A 13923-nucleotide genomic window follows, 5' to 3' on the forward strand; every position below is an offset into this window, starting at 1 on the left:
TTTATAGCATCAATCCTTGCACAGCAGAGCCCCAGGAATGAAGCACTGGTAGGGATTGTCCAAATCCTCACATCAGGGCCTTTACATTGCAAGCAATTATTATAAATATATTTAATACAGAAAGCCCACAGCACACAGGTAACCCCTGTCCCCCCAACAAACAAACAAAGAAATAAACACACACACACAGACACACACAGACACGCAAACCACACAAACAACAACCATGAAACCCCACAACACTATTTATCAAATGTAAGTCTTGCACTACAATCCAGAGATCTGGCATCAGGATGTGGCACATGCCAAGGTGAAGTGGCGGCCTTCAGGCTTCCTGTTGCTTACATCCATTGGGATGGTCCCCACTGGGCTGAAGAGGGAAATAAACCAAGACAGTAAAGGAAGAGCTCTCAGTAATCATTGCTACTCACTAACGAAAGTAGAAAAGATGCAGGTTGAGAAGATGAAACACAATTACACCTAAAAACGGTGAAAACAGTCATCTGTGGTGGGATTTGCACCCAAGCCCAAATCGCAGGGTGGCCACCTAAAGCAAGGTAGGCTGCAAGCCAGACTCAGACACCTGTTTTACAGTATGAGTTTATGGGTTGAAACACAAGATGCCTCCTGCTTGCAATCACATGGATTTCTGTATACAGAGGCACCAAGGTTCTGGGCCCACAGCAAAACTCCTGAAGTGAACGGTATTGGACATGCTAGAGACATTCTGCCTCTCATCAGCCCCGTTAGCAGCTGGGTTTGAGGTCTCTTAAACGTGTCTCCCCTCACTGCCTTGCACAGCCTACTGGCAGGCTCAGGATCCCACTAGATGGCAGGACAGTTTAAGCCTTTGCATTTTCTGCTTCAGAGCAAGTGCCCTGGGGTCCCGGTGGGCTCAGCCCTACTGGTCTGTGCTGTCTGGACCCAGGGAAACCCACACTCACCACTCTCTGGGGCTTATGCTCACCGAACACACATGGAGAAATCCATGGACAAGTCTTTGTTCAATTCTGTTTCATAGACTTTATCACACACAGAGCACTAGCAGACAGAAGAGAGGAATATGAACTAATATTAATTTGCTAAATCTTGAAGTATTCATCTTTATGTGTGTGATACATAAAGGCTATTTAGCCTACTAATCGTGGTAGATAAAATGATAGTAATGGTAAAGAGTAGTTTAAGCCTCTTATAGCCACTGCTCTCTTGTAATTTTTAAGTAACCAAGCCCAGTTATAATTTCTTAATGATATCTGGAAAACATCAAGGCAATTTTTCTATATATTCAAAATACCTAAATTGTTTTATATATGCACAATAAAATTACAAGGGTACTTCCTGCCTTTTTTTTTTTGGCATGCTGAGTGGATAAGAATGGATAATTGCTCAGTTATGTTCTAAAATATGGACACAACGAAATTACCTTTTTTGCTTGGTACTAAAATGAAATTCTTTGCTTTGTGAAAGCCCAGGATAGTGCTGTAAGATGATGAAAAAGATGCTATTACCTGTTCCAAACTTGCTGGAATGGAAGTTGGGATTAATGCATTATAATACCAGATTAGCCTTAATAGAAGTTTACTGCTGTCATTTATCAAGGTAATTAAGTATGTACCCAATTTTAGGCACCTAAGTAGTTCTATTGACTGCTGTGAAACCTGTCTGCATTTAAAGTCAAGCATGTTTTAAAATACCCAGTTGATTCAGGGCCATAACACTGTGGCCATGTGAACCAAGAGAATGCAGTGTTCTCAATTACCCATTAGTTGAACTAAGGGAGGTTGGTACAGCCTGCATAATGGTTGAAACTGGATAAACTGGCTCAGTGACAAACATATTCAGAACCACTTCATTTGTTCTTTACAGACTCAGCCAAAGTTTAGTAGGACTATTATCTGTCTTCAGCACACTAACAAGAAAATGAACCAAAGCTTCCCCCAACTTCAGCTGTGCTTAAGACAGTAACTCTGCCCAAGCCCCAGAGTACCCAGCATGACACAAAGCCCCTCACACAGCCTAAAGGGGTGAGCTCCCTTCTGCCTGAGGCAAGAATCATGCACAACTAATAAACTTTGCTCTGAAGACCAAAGTTCATACAGTACAATGTCTTCTACATCAGTCAGTTTGTGAGTCAGTTTATAGTGGTCAGAAATATGCATTTGGCTCATAACTAGAGAAATTTGGTAAAATCCAGGCATTACTTAATATTCTTATTGCTACAACTAACTAGAAAAGAGATCTCTCATGCAGTCTAGACTAATACTTGTTTAGACACAAACCGTACATGCACATGGCAAAGAAGCATTTCTGTATTTGTAACTTGGTTAATTTGCAGTTAGATAATACACACATAACATATTACAGATCTTTTAAAAATGTTCATCCTGCTTTTAATTAAATTCCATTTTAAATTTTAATTTTTACTACTGCATTTTTTCAAATTTGCTGTTAAAAATCTTTTTTATATGCAACATATTTTCAAAGGCAGGTTTATTTAGCTCAAGTACAAAGTAAACACCTGAGTGCTTACAATAAATTCCCCCAGGTGTCAAGCATTCTTGACTAGTTATAAATTATACATTTGTAGGGGGATAGAATATAAGAAAATAAGGATAGTGTAGAAAGTAATCTTACTACTAAGGAGTTGCAGCTGGGCCAATTATCAAATATTAGAAACAGGCCTGACTTTAACAGGCCACAGCTGTACCCAGTGAGAAGAAGAGTGCTATAAAAGAGTGGGTTGGCCCCTTCAGAAGGGAACTAGAGTCAGTTGGCTACTTTGTGAAGAAGAAAGAGTCAGTGCTCTGAGGAGCTGCCCACAAGAACTATGAAGAAGGTATAAAATTTTTGCGGTAAGTAGACAACAGTATGGAACCCCTGCAATAAGATGACAACTTGCATTTGTGAGCAGTTAATGCCTTTTATGTATATAGCTATAGATTGGGGATTTTTTTACATAGAATTTAGCACATGAATAATTTGCTAAATTCAGCTGGTTCATAATTAGTGTTTTTATAGCAACAACTTCAAACTAGCTTAGATTAACAAAGTACCTGAAGTATCTATTCCTGTAACCCAAATTTCAATGTCTGTTGTATCAGAGAAGAAACTAAATTTATCCAGTGCTGTAAGTGTGAAGGAAGTGCAGAATTTGATATATGCCATGACCCAAAGAGCAAAGCATATAAGGACTTATGTTTCAGTGATACTCATAATCTTGATATTGATGGGATCACCACAGCTTCCTCTAATTTACCATTTTTATGTACTGTCATGCTGTAAAGGAGGCTGGTACAGGAGAATGGGACTACAACCCAGAAGAAGAGTGTGTACCACAAATACAGTTATCTCGTAGTCCCTCTCCACTGTGGTTTTCAGCTCTGGTGCTCTAGTATCAGCTAGTTCACTCTCACCCTTTCTTAAGCAACCTGTTTTGATCCAGTGGAATAGGTTATTTTACCTTTCAAAATTGGAAAAAAAAAATTGGGATGTTACACTTGTTAAATGAAAACAGGTTTAAGAGGAGGGAACTAATTGTCAGTTCAGTTGAATTAAACTGGATCCTTTGTTGAATGGTCCCAAAAAGCCAGGGTATGAGTAAATGCACAGTAGGAATGAAAGTTGTGCCTTACAAGCTCTCTGCCAGGTTTAGATTACACAAATATTTCATAGATGGAATACCAGTCACATGTGGGATGTACCTATCAGAGATGCTTCTGCTGTTTTCATGCTGTACGTAAGTGGCTGCTGCTTGAGGAATCGTGGAGGTTCATGTTTGTACCTGAATCTTAAATCTCCTACAACAAGGGAATGAATGCCAAGTATTTTCAAGAGTATGGCTGCCAAAACAAAACAAGTCCTTTCAGTAGAGAAAAAACTTTGCCTAAAATTTTTGTGAAAATCACAATGATTGAAACATTTTTTCACTGTCAGCAGACAAGAAAGCAAAATACAGATGAAATAAAAGAAGTATTAATTATTTGGTTTTAGATATTGTCCTACAGGAGGAACATTAAGAAATCAACTGAAGACAGAAAAGATTATAGATATTTATTTCCACAGTGAGATTAAACAGTTTTCATCATATACAAACATACCTACTTTACTTTAGGTACACATGAAAGCTACAATATTCAGCATGAAAATGAATGGCCAAAGTGGCGAGATTGCTAAGAGTGGGAGAACTGAAATAATTTGCCATAATCAGAGGTAAGGAGAATCTGAAAACAAACACTGAAGTTTATGTAGTTCATAAAACCTTCTGGCGACAGGAGTAGGAGAAAATTTTATTTTATGTAATTAATTTTTTTCTCACACCCATCTACATATGTCAAATGAGAACAAAAATCTCAGGAGATAAATTACAGATAATGTCTGTAATCTAATATATACTTAATATCTCTTTGTGGGGAGTGAACACTTCTCTGTGCCAGAGAGAAAGAAACTGGTTTGGGAAATTAAGAAACAGAATTTTTATTTTGAAATAATGATTAGTTCCTGGTAGGTATATTAATTGGAACTGTCAAAGAAGATTAGTTAGGATGAATGCTATAACCAAAACTAGAGAGAACTGAAAACAAGAGATAGATACATTCTTTAGTTTTCTTTCTATTTGGATATGTAGAACATTGCTTTAGGATGACGACAGTGGAAAGAACTGTATGCCATCCACATAATCATCTAGGTACAAGTGTGTTGGCAAGTCATGTCTGTGCTGCTAAAGTTGCTACCACACTTCATAAGGGGTGACACAGGGAAACTGGGAAGTCTGTTGATGGGATTCATTAACCCAGGAGTCCTTAGGTGTTAGGAATCATTGCGTTTTCCTTCTGCCTCTTGACTTTCCAGCAAGGCTTTGGATGATGACACTTCTCCACCCTCTGCTCCTGCATCTAAACAGAGATAGAGTTAAACATTTATACCATGCACATTCTCACAGTTTTTTTTAATGTGTTTTTATTTGGATTCACTGATCATCTCTGTTTGGACTGGCTCTTTACTACCACAGTCATGGGTGCTTTAGAAAGAGAGATTAACTCAAGAGATTAACTTTGAGAGGCATCTGATGGTGTTGATTTTCCCACTTCTTGCACAGGCTGATCAATCTGCATTTGTCTGTAAAAAGTAGATTGGAAATGACTTTGTATTACTGTTATTTTTTTAGGGGGGGTAATTTCCAAAATCAAATTAAAACATCACATTCCTTTGAGCACTGTGTGGTCTCAGGTAGATAATATTTCAGTTTATGGACATGCCAGTGTTCTGTCTGACCTTCTCTGACAAGAAATACCTATGTGAATTTACCCTGTCTTCCCAAGATTTTTTGTTACTCTGAGGTGGAAGTTCACTTTTCCACAGATTAGAGTAGAATGCTTGCGTGACTGGTATAAATAAAAGCTCCCCAGTCATTATATGTACTGTTCCATGCTGTTTCTTTTGATCAAGTTTACTCACTGAGAAGCAGAAACTCCTCTTGCCTTGGTTTCCTTGCAAACCATAATAATAATTTTCACATTACCTTCAAGCCCCACATGGTAGCACCAGTGGCAATAGCATACCCAAACCTATGGCAGTCCATAGCTTTTGGGAACAAGGAGAGGCCTGCTCAGCACATCTGGCTGTACAGTCCTCCACTTTATACTCCTCCATCTCCTCCACAGTCATAATCTAAGGGGTACATTTTCTCACTTGCCATAAAATATCAAAAACACCCAAAAAAGTTATATATCTTGGTCTCTACATATTACAGCAAATATATAATGCTGTACACAATTCATCAGCTAAAGCCCTTGATAGAAACTACTTGATGTTTTAAGTCTGCTCAGAGATTCAGAGGCTTTGGAGTTCTATAGCAATAAAGAACTGAGTTACTTGACACCCTCCAGCCTTATGCAGCACACCACTGTTATGGAAAGGGAGACAGAGTAATATCCTCTCTTGGCTTTTTCTGTGCAGGCTGGACATCTAATATCAGTGGAGTCTTTCAGACAGGGCAGAGGAAAACAGTTTGTTAGAGGAAATCTAACCTCATACTTGGTGGCACTTTGGAGTGCAATAGGTGCTAGTTGAGCTGCTGAGTGTTATTGGCAGAATGGTGCCCTAACACAGGTTACCAAATGTGGAAGACCAGTATAGCTTCTTGCTCTCAAACTTCTTGCAGCCTCCTCTTTGGATCACCAGTGACACCTATCAACTATTCAACGTGGTTCCAGACCGCCTGTAGAAAGTCTCAGCACTCCAAAACTTACACACCACCAAAGGAGGATCAGATATGATACAGATGGTCTGCATTTCAGAGTTAGGCTCCAAGATAAATAGCTGGTGCCAGGATATCTTCTGTTCATGTCACAAGAATGTCAACTCTATGTGGCTTACAGAGCACATAGATATTTACATCATACAGGTATGGTCCTTGTGTATTCAAAAAAAAAAAATAGAGCAAAGTCTCTTTTCTCTTCTAAACCAGCAAGTATTAGCACATCCTGTTCCTGACTTTTCACAGTAGCTGACAGCATTTTAGAAAGAGGAAATGTATGATCCAATGAACATTAGCTAAATTTGAAACAAGATGGAGAGTCCTCATCACCATTTCCCATAATCTTCACTGAATCTGAATTTGAGAGTAGCAACAAAATAGGGCATACTTTATATAGCCACATGTTCCATCTTCTCCACTTCTCTCATTTATCTAATTTCTTTGTTTGGAGCTGCAAATGACTTTCCTTTTTAAACTACTTATTGTTAAAGTCAGAAATAGACAAAAGAAATGCCTGTTAGAGTCCCAAATGTTTCACAAACTGTTTCCCTGCCACCACATTTGAACTTCAAAACTGTCTCTCCATTTTGATGAATTCTCCTTAGTTTGCTTGCTGTCTCATCAAAACTTTAACTTACAACACAATGAAGCTGAAATTCCCATCTCATACTTGTGGATTTCCTATCCCCAGAAAGCACCCAAGCTGTCAGAGTGGACCTAACTGCATTCTGTACTCACTTCTTATCACTACTGTAAACTGCTGATAACAGAATATGCTGCCTTCCAAATGCCCTGGCACATGTCAATGACAAAAGCCAAGGACAATTCCAGGTTCTTAATTGTTCTTCAAATCCTCGCAGTGCTGGTCCTGTATTTCTAAGAAAGCATCAGTACATTTTGCTAAAACTAACATAGTTGTGTTTCATTTCTTCTTCTTAATGAATTGGATGGAGACCAGGAGAGGAGGACTATTGTGTCATCTGGAGGGCTAGATATTTATCTTATGCCATGCAATAAGTTTTCTTATTAAAAGACTTTGCACTCTTTCCTGTTTGTTTTGCAGGGACATAATTTTCATGTTTATAGGAAAAAATGTTTCCTCAAGACAAAATAGTACCTTCTCCCAGAATCCATTTAGATTCTTATTTTCCTCACTTCTTCTGGTTCAAGTCAGGATATGGTCATTCCACCTTTCTCACTCCTCCAAGAAATGTTCTTCCTCCATGCTCAGCAGTAGATAGGCCCATGTGGGGTTTAGACTACAGAACCATCAACACATGACTATAAATTAAATCACCAAAATAACAACTTGAGATCAAATAAATCCTTCTTCCTGGCCTTTACAGTGCTTTAGGAGGCTGTCCACCTAGCATCCTGTAATTTCTCTGGGCATTGTAAAAGGAGGATATGCAACCCTGGAGACTAGGAATCTCTTTAATGATCTACTTCAGATTCATGGACTGTTTGCACCTTAGCACAGGCTTGCTTTCCCCTTTGCTGCTCTCATACCATCACTGCTCCTGGATATGGGACCATCTGTTGTGGTGGCACCACAACAGCAACAGTGATGGGCATGAGAAGAAAAGGTTTTCTGAAAAAAATTCTGATTCAGATTAAAAAAAATAGGAACAGACCATGCTTAGGGCCAGTCCATATTTTTTGTTTCTTAGGCATTAGAAATCAGAATTTTTCTAAAAATTCATCCGAAGTTACTCTGAAAGTAAAAAGAACTCACAAAGCTGGTGTTGATTTAGACCTGTGCTATATCAACAGAGCACCTTATCAAATTAGAGGACATGGCAAAACAGGACACTGGTCTCAGACAGCAAAGTTGAAAGCCTGCTAAGCAGGAGTAAAATACTATAAACACTACTCTTAATGTATATGCCTGTATATTCTGAGAGCTGTCGTTGTACCAACAGCACAGCTCTGCTGTCTTATGCAAAGTTATCTCAGTGCAGTAGTACACTGGAATTTATAGCTGGAGTCACGTGTTTTCCAAGTTGCCCGGACACACAACTGTGTTTTCTCACCCTTAAGGGAACTGGAATTCAGTTCCCAGCATTGAGCTGTTTCCCTAAAGCTGCTAACACTGGATCTGTGGATGGATATGGGTTAATATTAACTTGTCTCATCTGGAGGCACAGGTGATAACTGCTTTGGAAGGCTGAATTTAATTCTAAATGATGAAAGGAATAGTAGTATTGGTAACAAAACTGCACGGTGGTGGAAGTCTTAAAAAAAAGCAAAGGATGACTTCATATAAATGTCCTTTTCTGAATGCCTAGCCATTACCTTCTGAAACAGAGAGCTCAGCCAGTTTGTGTGGCAGGTCTGAAGTCCCAGCACCAGCAGGAGAGCCCAGGATATCTGGTAAGGCGTTTCGGCGGCCTGACCGTCCTGATGAGGCAAAATCTGTGACCACAGGCTCTACATCAGTCATTGCTGACTCCTTTCCTCATAGCAACATCTGCATATGTAACAAACAGAAGGAGAAAACAGCTGTAGCCTGATGGATGCTAATCACCTGCTCAATGGTCCAATAGCCAGAGGCTTTGCCCAATGGTTCTTTTGTTATTAAAAACAATACATTTCAATACTGAGTGTTTAAGCTTTATTTCTTCCCCTGAAGAGGATACAAGAGTGTCTGTGCATGTCATTACCGTGCCATTTGCACATCAGACTAGCACAATAAACAACTCTGCACCAACAAGAAAACTGTGAATAGGGTCAGCAACAGCTGTTTCTGCCAGCCATCTCGACGTCCTTTTACTGTGACCTATTCCCTTCTTTTAAGCGTTTTGCCATACAACCACCTGGAAGAAACTAAAACTCTGTTGTCATACAGTCTGTGTGAAGTAAAGCATGTTTTCCTTATTATGAATCTTGTTCAGATTCTTATTTAGAATCTTGTTAGAAGAAACTCATTTCACAAAGACGCAAACTACATAAAATGACCTCTCAAAGCACAAAATGAAACTCTTTGTAGAATTTCTTTATCCTTCACATATCAAACCACTTGTTTTCCTCTGCTGCTTGTTAGCCTGGTTTAACCTTCACTTGAGCATGTGACTTCTATCTAATAAATAACTGAATCCTGGAAATAATGAAACCAACTGTATTCTGCTCCTGCAATCCCTGTCTCAAAGCCCATTGAGCAGAATGGGAAAACTGAGGATTACAATGGGCTTTCAATCAGGTTCGGAGATGTTTGCATGGTCACTATCAACAGATGAAGTGTGAACACCTAGACCAGAAGGATACTTGGCTGCAAGTGGCACAAAGAGTGTGAAAACTGCCCTTAGCAGTCCCAAAAGGGTATAATGTAATCAATTTACACAATAATGTGATAATTAACAGACCAATTTATAATAATTAGGTATCCATTACTCCATTCAAAACAATAGTTACTTGTTCTATATGAATGAAATTTTGTTTGCAATGTGGGAGCAGGAATGTTGTCTCTGTGTAAATATGGTCAACATTTTGTGTGGGAAGGGATACAGATGGTACTGGAGACCAATCTGACTGAAGGCTGTCAGCTTGTGGTTGACAACTGGCTGTATTTAGACTAAGAACTGGATATGGAAAGTGTCAATCATGTTAGTGTTGATCATAAAAGAAGCAGAGCATCACAGTCCCCCTTTTAAAATTCTGCCATGCTTGGAAAATATTATTGCTTTCATTTCATGGATAGAAAAAATTATACAAATAGTTATCAAACATTACTTGCTCTGATGTGCAGGAAGGAAAGGCAGAACTTAGATTACTGACAATAACCTGCCATTTCTAATACTTTCTTTTCTCCATCAAAGTGTCTTTCATCAATCCAAAACCAAGAAGAAATGTTCTTAATTTTCTTTATATCTCTAAGTAACTTGTAATAGAAGAAATGAATCCTTCTTGACAAGAAACAAAGGCACAAGTAGGACCGCTAAGTCTAAGAGGCAACCTGAACATGCAAGTAAACTGCTTGCTTTAACCAAGGGCACTAAGGGCAAGGTCTCACCTGGAAATTTAGCAGAAGGTTCCTGCTCTGCAGAAAAACAGGTAAAATCCAAATGAAACTTTTCCATCAGTGGCAAAATGTAGAAGCTATACATGGGCATTCAAGAATGACATTTTTCAGAAAGCAAGTAAAAATCATGGAGTCATCAAGGTTGGAAGAGACCTTTAAGATGATCCAGTCCAATGGTCAAACATGCCTTGACATTCTCAGTTAGATTTAGCATTATACTATCAGAGTGTGAGATCAGCACTTGGCACAAAATATGAAAAGAAGGAGAACGAATCCATGATTATATACACAGTCTCATGGCTTTTGTGGATATTCATATTTATTAAACTCTAGGTGTCCTAAATCCTTTTCCTCATATGCTCACCACAGAAAGTAAAGAGACTGTAAATTACACTCCAGAACAGAAAATGTTTGGGGTCTCCTTTTGTTTAGTAAAATTGTCAAAATTACTCTCAATGCCAAAATATCAGCATGCTTGCATTTCCTGCCCATTTCATTTCATAATGAATTTCATTTAATTAATATGGTGGAGCCAAAAGTACTGTTGTGAGTAGGCTGCTGTTCAGTAAGACCTACAGGATGACATTAACATCAAAACACACTTTCTCTGCCTTGGGACTTTTCATCTCCCCACTTTTCGGTCTTGCATGGATGTTTTGGGCCCTAAATTATTACTTTTTAAATGGAGAAAATCTGGTCTACAACTCATGCCATATGAAGCTACTCTCTTCTGCAGTACAGTCTGCAGTACAGTTTGCACTTCTGCACTTGTTTCAAAGCCCTCCCTTTCCTCTCCAGCACATCTCTTTCCCCTCTGATGTAATCTCCCTTTAGTGCATAATACTAGACAACCCAGGAAAATTACGAAGGACACAGTCTGACGTGCCCCCACATAAGTGAATTTTGATTTATCTACTTGAATAAAAAAGTATGCAAATCTGGACAAATCTAGAACATCTGTCAGACAGAAAATCAGCTGATCATTATCCATCCATCTGGTGGCCATAATTAAAATTTAGTTATCTAAAAATACATCCTTTATATACATAACATTTACCATTAAGGGTTTTTACCTTTGTTTTTTTCTATCTACACTGCACTAGCACAGCATGTTCTCGAAATACATTTGAAAGATGAGGGACCCCAAGAGGCTTAGAATTGACATTACAAAATGTAAGTCCATTTATAGGTCAATATAACCAAAAACTTAAGCTCAACTCCCAACATATGACAGACATTATTCAAAGTAGTTTGCAGCTATACTTGAGAGAAATGTCATTTTGTTCATTAATGTTCTAAGGGATTTCTTTAATTTCATTTCTGAGGCTCTCTTTTATCAGTGTTTTCTAAGGCCTACATCCAAATAAGTATACAGAATTTCTCTGCTCTTCATCTGTTTCTACCTTTACATTTTTTAAGACATTCATTGGAAAATATCTACCTTTCTGGCATCTCCTTGCATCTGTTAAGCACAGTATTATTCATGCCTCTTCACAGAGTAAACAACAATTACAGTGTGCACAGCATCTATTTTTCTCAAATCCATTCCTCCTCCTCCTGCTGCCAGCATCTTCTTCTGCTTCACTGAACCCATTTTGCTCCAGCCTTATCCAAGACAAAGATAATGTTGCCATGTTGCCAATGCTTGTGTGCAGTTGCTTCTCCAAGTTTCCAAATTACTGTTGTCATTTTTCTCCTGTGTGACTGCTCACCAGACTAATGGAGCACAGTTCCAAAAGAACAGTGCCAGATTTCCAAATCACAAAGTTCTGTATTATGCCAGTTCCCTTTTTGCTGTAACGAAAGCCCAGTCTACCCAAAAGTATAAGGAAACTGGGCAGGGATGGAGGCTGTCTGCAGAGGGTCAATAGTAGGAAGGCAGGTGCACGTCCCAGAAGGGCTCATCTACCAGTTAGGAGACTGAAGGCTATGGCTGGCATCCCAGCTAGCACTCCATCACCAGGACTAACTTTGCAGGTCATTGTTGGGCCAAGACAGTGTTAAGGAGGTTTTGAGAGTATTAATCCTCTCATATGTGGCTCTGAAATGCCCGCAGGATCACCCAGAATGCACAACCGACTACCCAGGTGTGCATGGGGGAAGGAAATGCTCTGCTTGTGAAAACTGACTACAGCCAAAAGCAAAACCCAATTAATGATCTATCAGATATTCAGGTAAATGTCCCCAGACAAAACAATGGCAAGTAAACTACCAGTGGCATTTTCTCTAAAAGACAGCTAGTTTGTTAGTCTTTGAGTCTTCTTTTGCTGACAGCATAGCCATCCCTTTGCAGGGAAATGATTCAGAATCTGGTGAGAATTTCTTTAAATAAATGACAGGAAAAGAACAAATAATTCTCCTGAAACAATTTGTGTTGAGGGAAATAATGCTTCAGGGTGCTCAGTTGTGAGCAGGTGCCACAGTCAACATTTAATGTCAGTGTTCCTCACTCTTATCTGTTCGAAAATAGATAAATCACCACCTTAAGTATTTGTGAAACCTAATTTTGCTTCCGATCTTTCTACTGTCTAACACACACAAAACACCAGATTTGTTCTGCTTGGAAGGACAAACTATTCCTCAATAAATATCAAAAGGTTCCCAGCATTGGCACTGTGGCAACTCCACTCCATGCAGGAGCCTGAAAGACCAAACACATTACTCCTTGCTATTCAGGCACTTTTGTCAAAAACTTATGAATAGTCTCTGCCTGTGCTATCAGAGAAAGCTACATTTCCCAAACACTGTTTGTTGTGAGTGCCCTTTAGCAGAAAAAAAAATGGAAAGCATGAAATCCTCTCACAAAACAGATGAAAAATTCAATAGCCAAGTAGTACTTTCAGAACCAGACTGACTGATTCTGTGTCTTGTGGGTCTCTCACTGTGAGATGCATTTCAGCATCTTAATATATTCAGAAAAAACTTTAGTCCTTCAAGTGGTGTTTAGTTTGTCTTTATTTACTTGTAATGAGTGTTCTCTGTGTACCTCTACCCCAGAAGCCTGTAGGTTCAAAACTTTCTAAGTAAGGAGAACAGAAAACATATTGAATGAAGTGCTTCCCTCTGTGCAACTGAGATGAAAACCACGTCTTCTTGCTATGCAGTTGCCATGCTTTCATCCACTTCTGCTGCAGCTGCATCCTCATGTCTTTGTCTTCTCTTACCAAAGGTCTCAAAATAGGAACATTCTCATTATACATGCTCACGTAATCATTATGCTTTATCCTGAGGCATTTCTGGACCACAGAAAAGGAAAAAAAACACCTAGGAACATCCATGCTTTTAAGGAAGACAGCCTAGAGATTATGATGATGACTAAGAGTAACTTGGGCACTTGCATAAATTTTGTGAGAAAAATTTCTCTTATGTGATTTTTCACATCAGGAACATTTGTTACACACTGGCAACCCTACTGCTGGGAAGCACACAGAAAGATAAGCAAGTGTTCTTTACCAAAACATCTTTACCATATATATATATATATCCAAACACAGGGGTCTCGATTTTATTTAGGGCTTAGGACAAGAAATCACACATTTCTGGGTATGCAGAAGCAATATAGCTAACTATATGAATAGTAGAAGTGATCCACTAAGGAAAAAGAAGTATTTTGTTACTTTTCAGGTTTTTTAATGTATCACTAAACTAG

General features: G+C 38.9%; 1 protein-coding gene across 4 annotated transcripts in view; it reads right to left on the bottom strand.

Moving 5' to 3' along the window:
• Positions 1-4029: 4029 nt before the first annotated feature.
• PKIB (cAMP-dependent protein kinase inhibitor beta) overlaps positions 4030-13923 on the bottom strand; it is a 54249-nt gene continuing 44355 nt past the window's right edge. For all 4 annotated transcript variants that reach the window (XM_066545779.1, XM_066545778.1, XM_066545780.1 and 1 more), the window contains exons 2-3: positions 8552-8726; positions 4030-4892 (exon numbers count right to left, since the gene is read on the bottom strand). In XM_066545779.1, coding sequence (XP_066401876.1) covers positions 4807-4892; positions 8552-8699 — 234 coding nt within the window. In that variant the 5' untranslated portion in view covers positions 8700-8726 and the 3' untranslated portion in view covers positions 4030-4806. The remainder of the gene's footprint in view (positions 4893-8551; positions 8727-13923) is intronic.

Source organism: Molothrus aeneus, chromosome 3, assembly GCF_037042795.1.
Source record: "Molothrus aeneus isolate 106 chromosome 3, BPBGC_Maene_1.0, whole genome shotgun sequence".
Lineage (NCBI taxonomy): Eukaryota > Metazoa > Chordata > Aves > Passeriformes > Icteridae > Molothrus > Molothrus aeneus.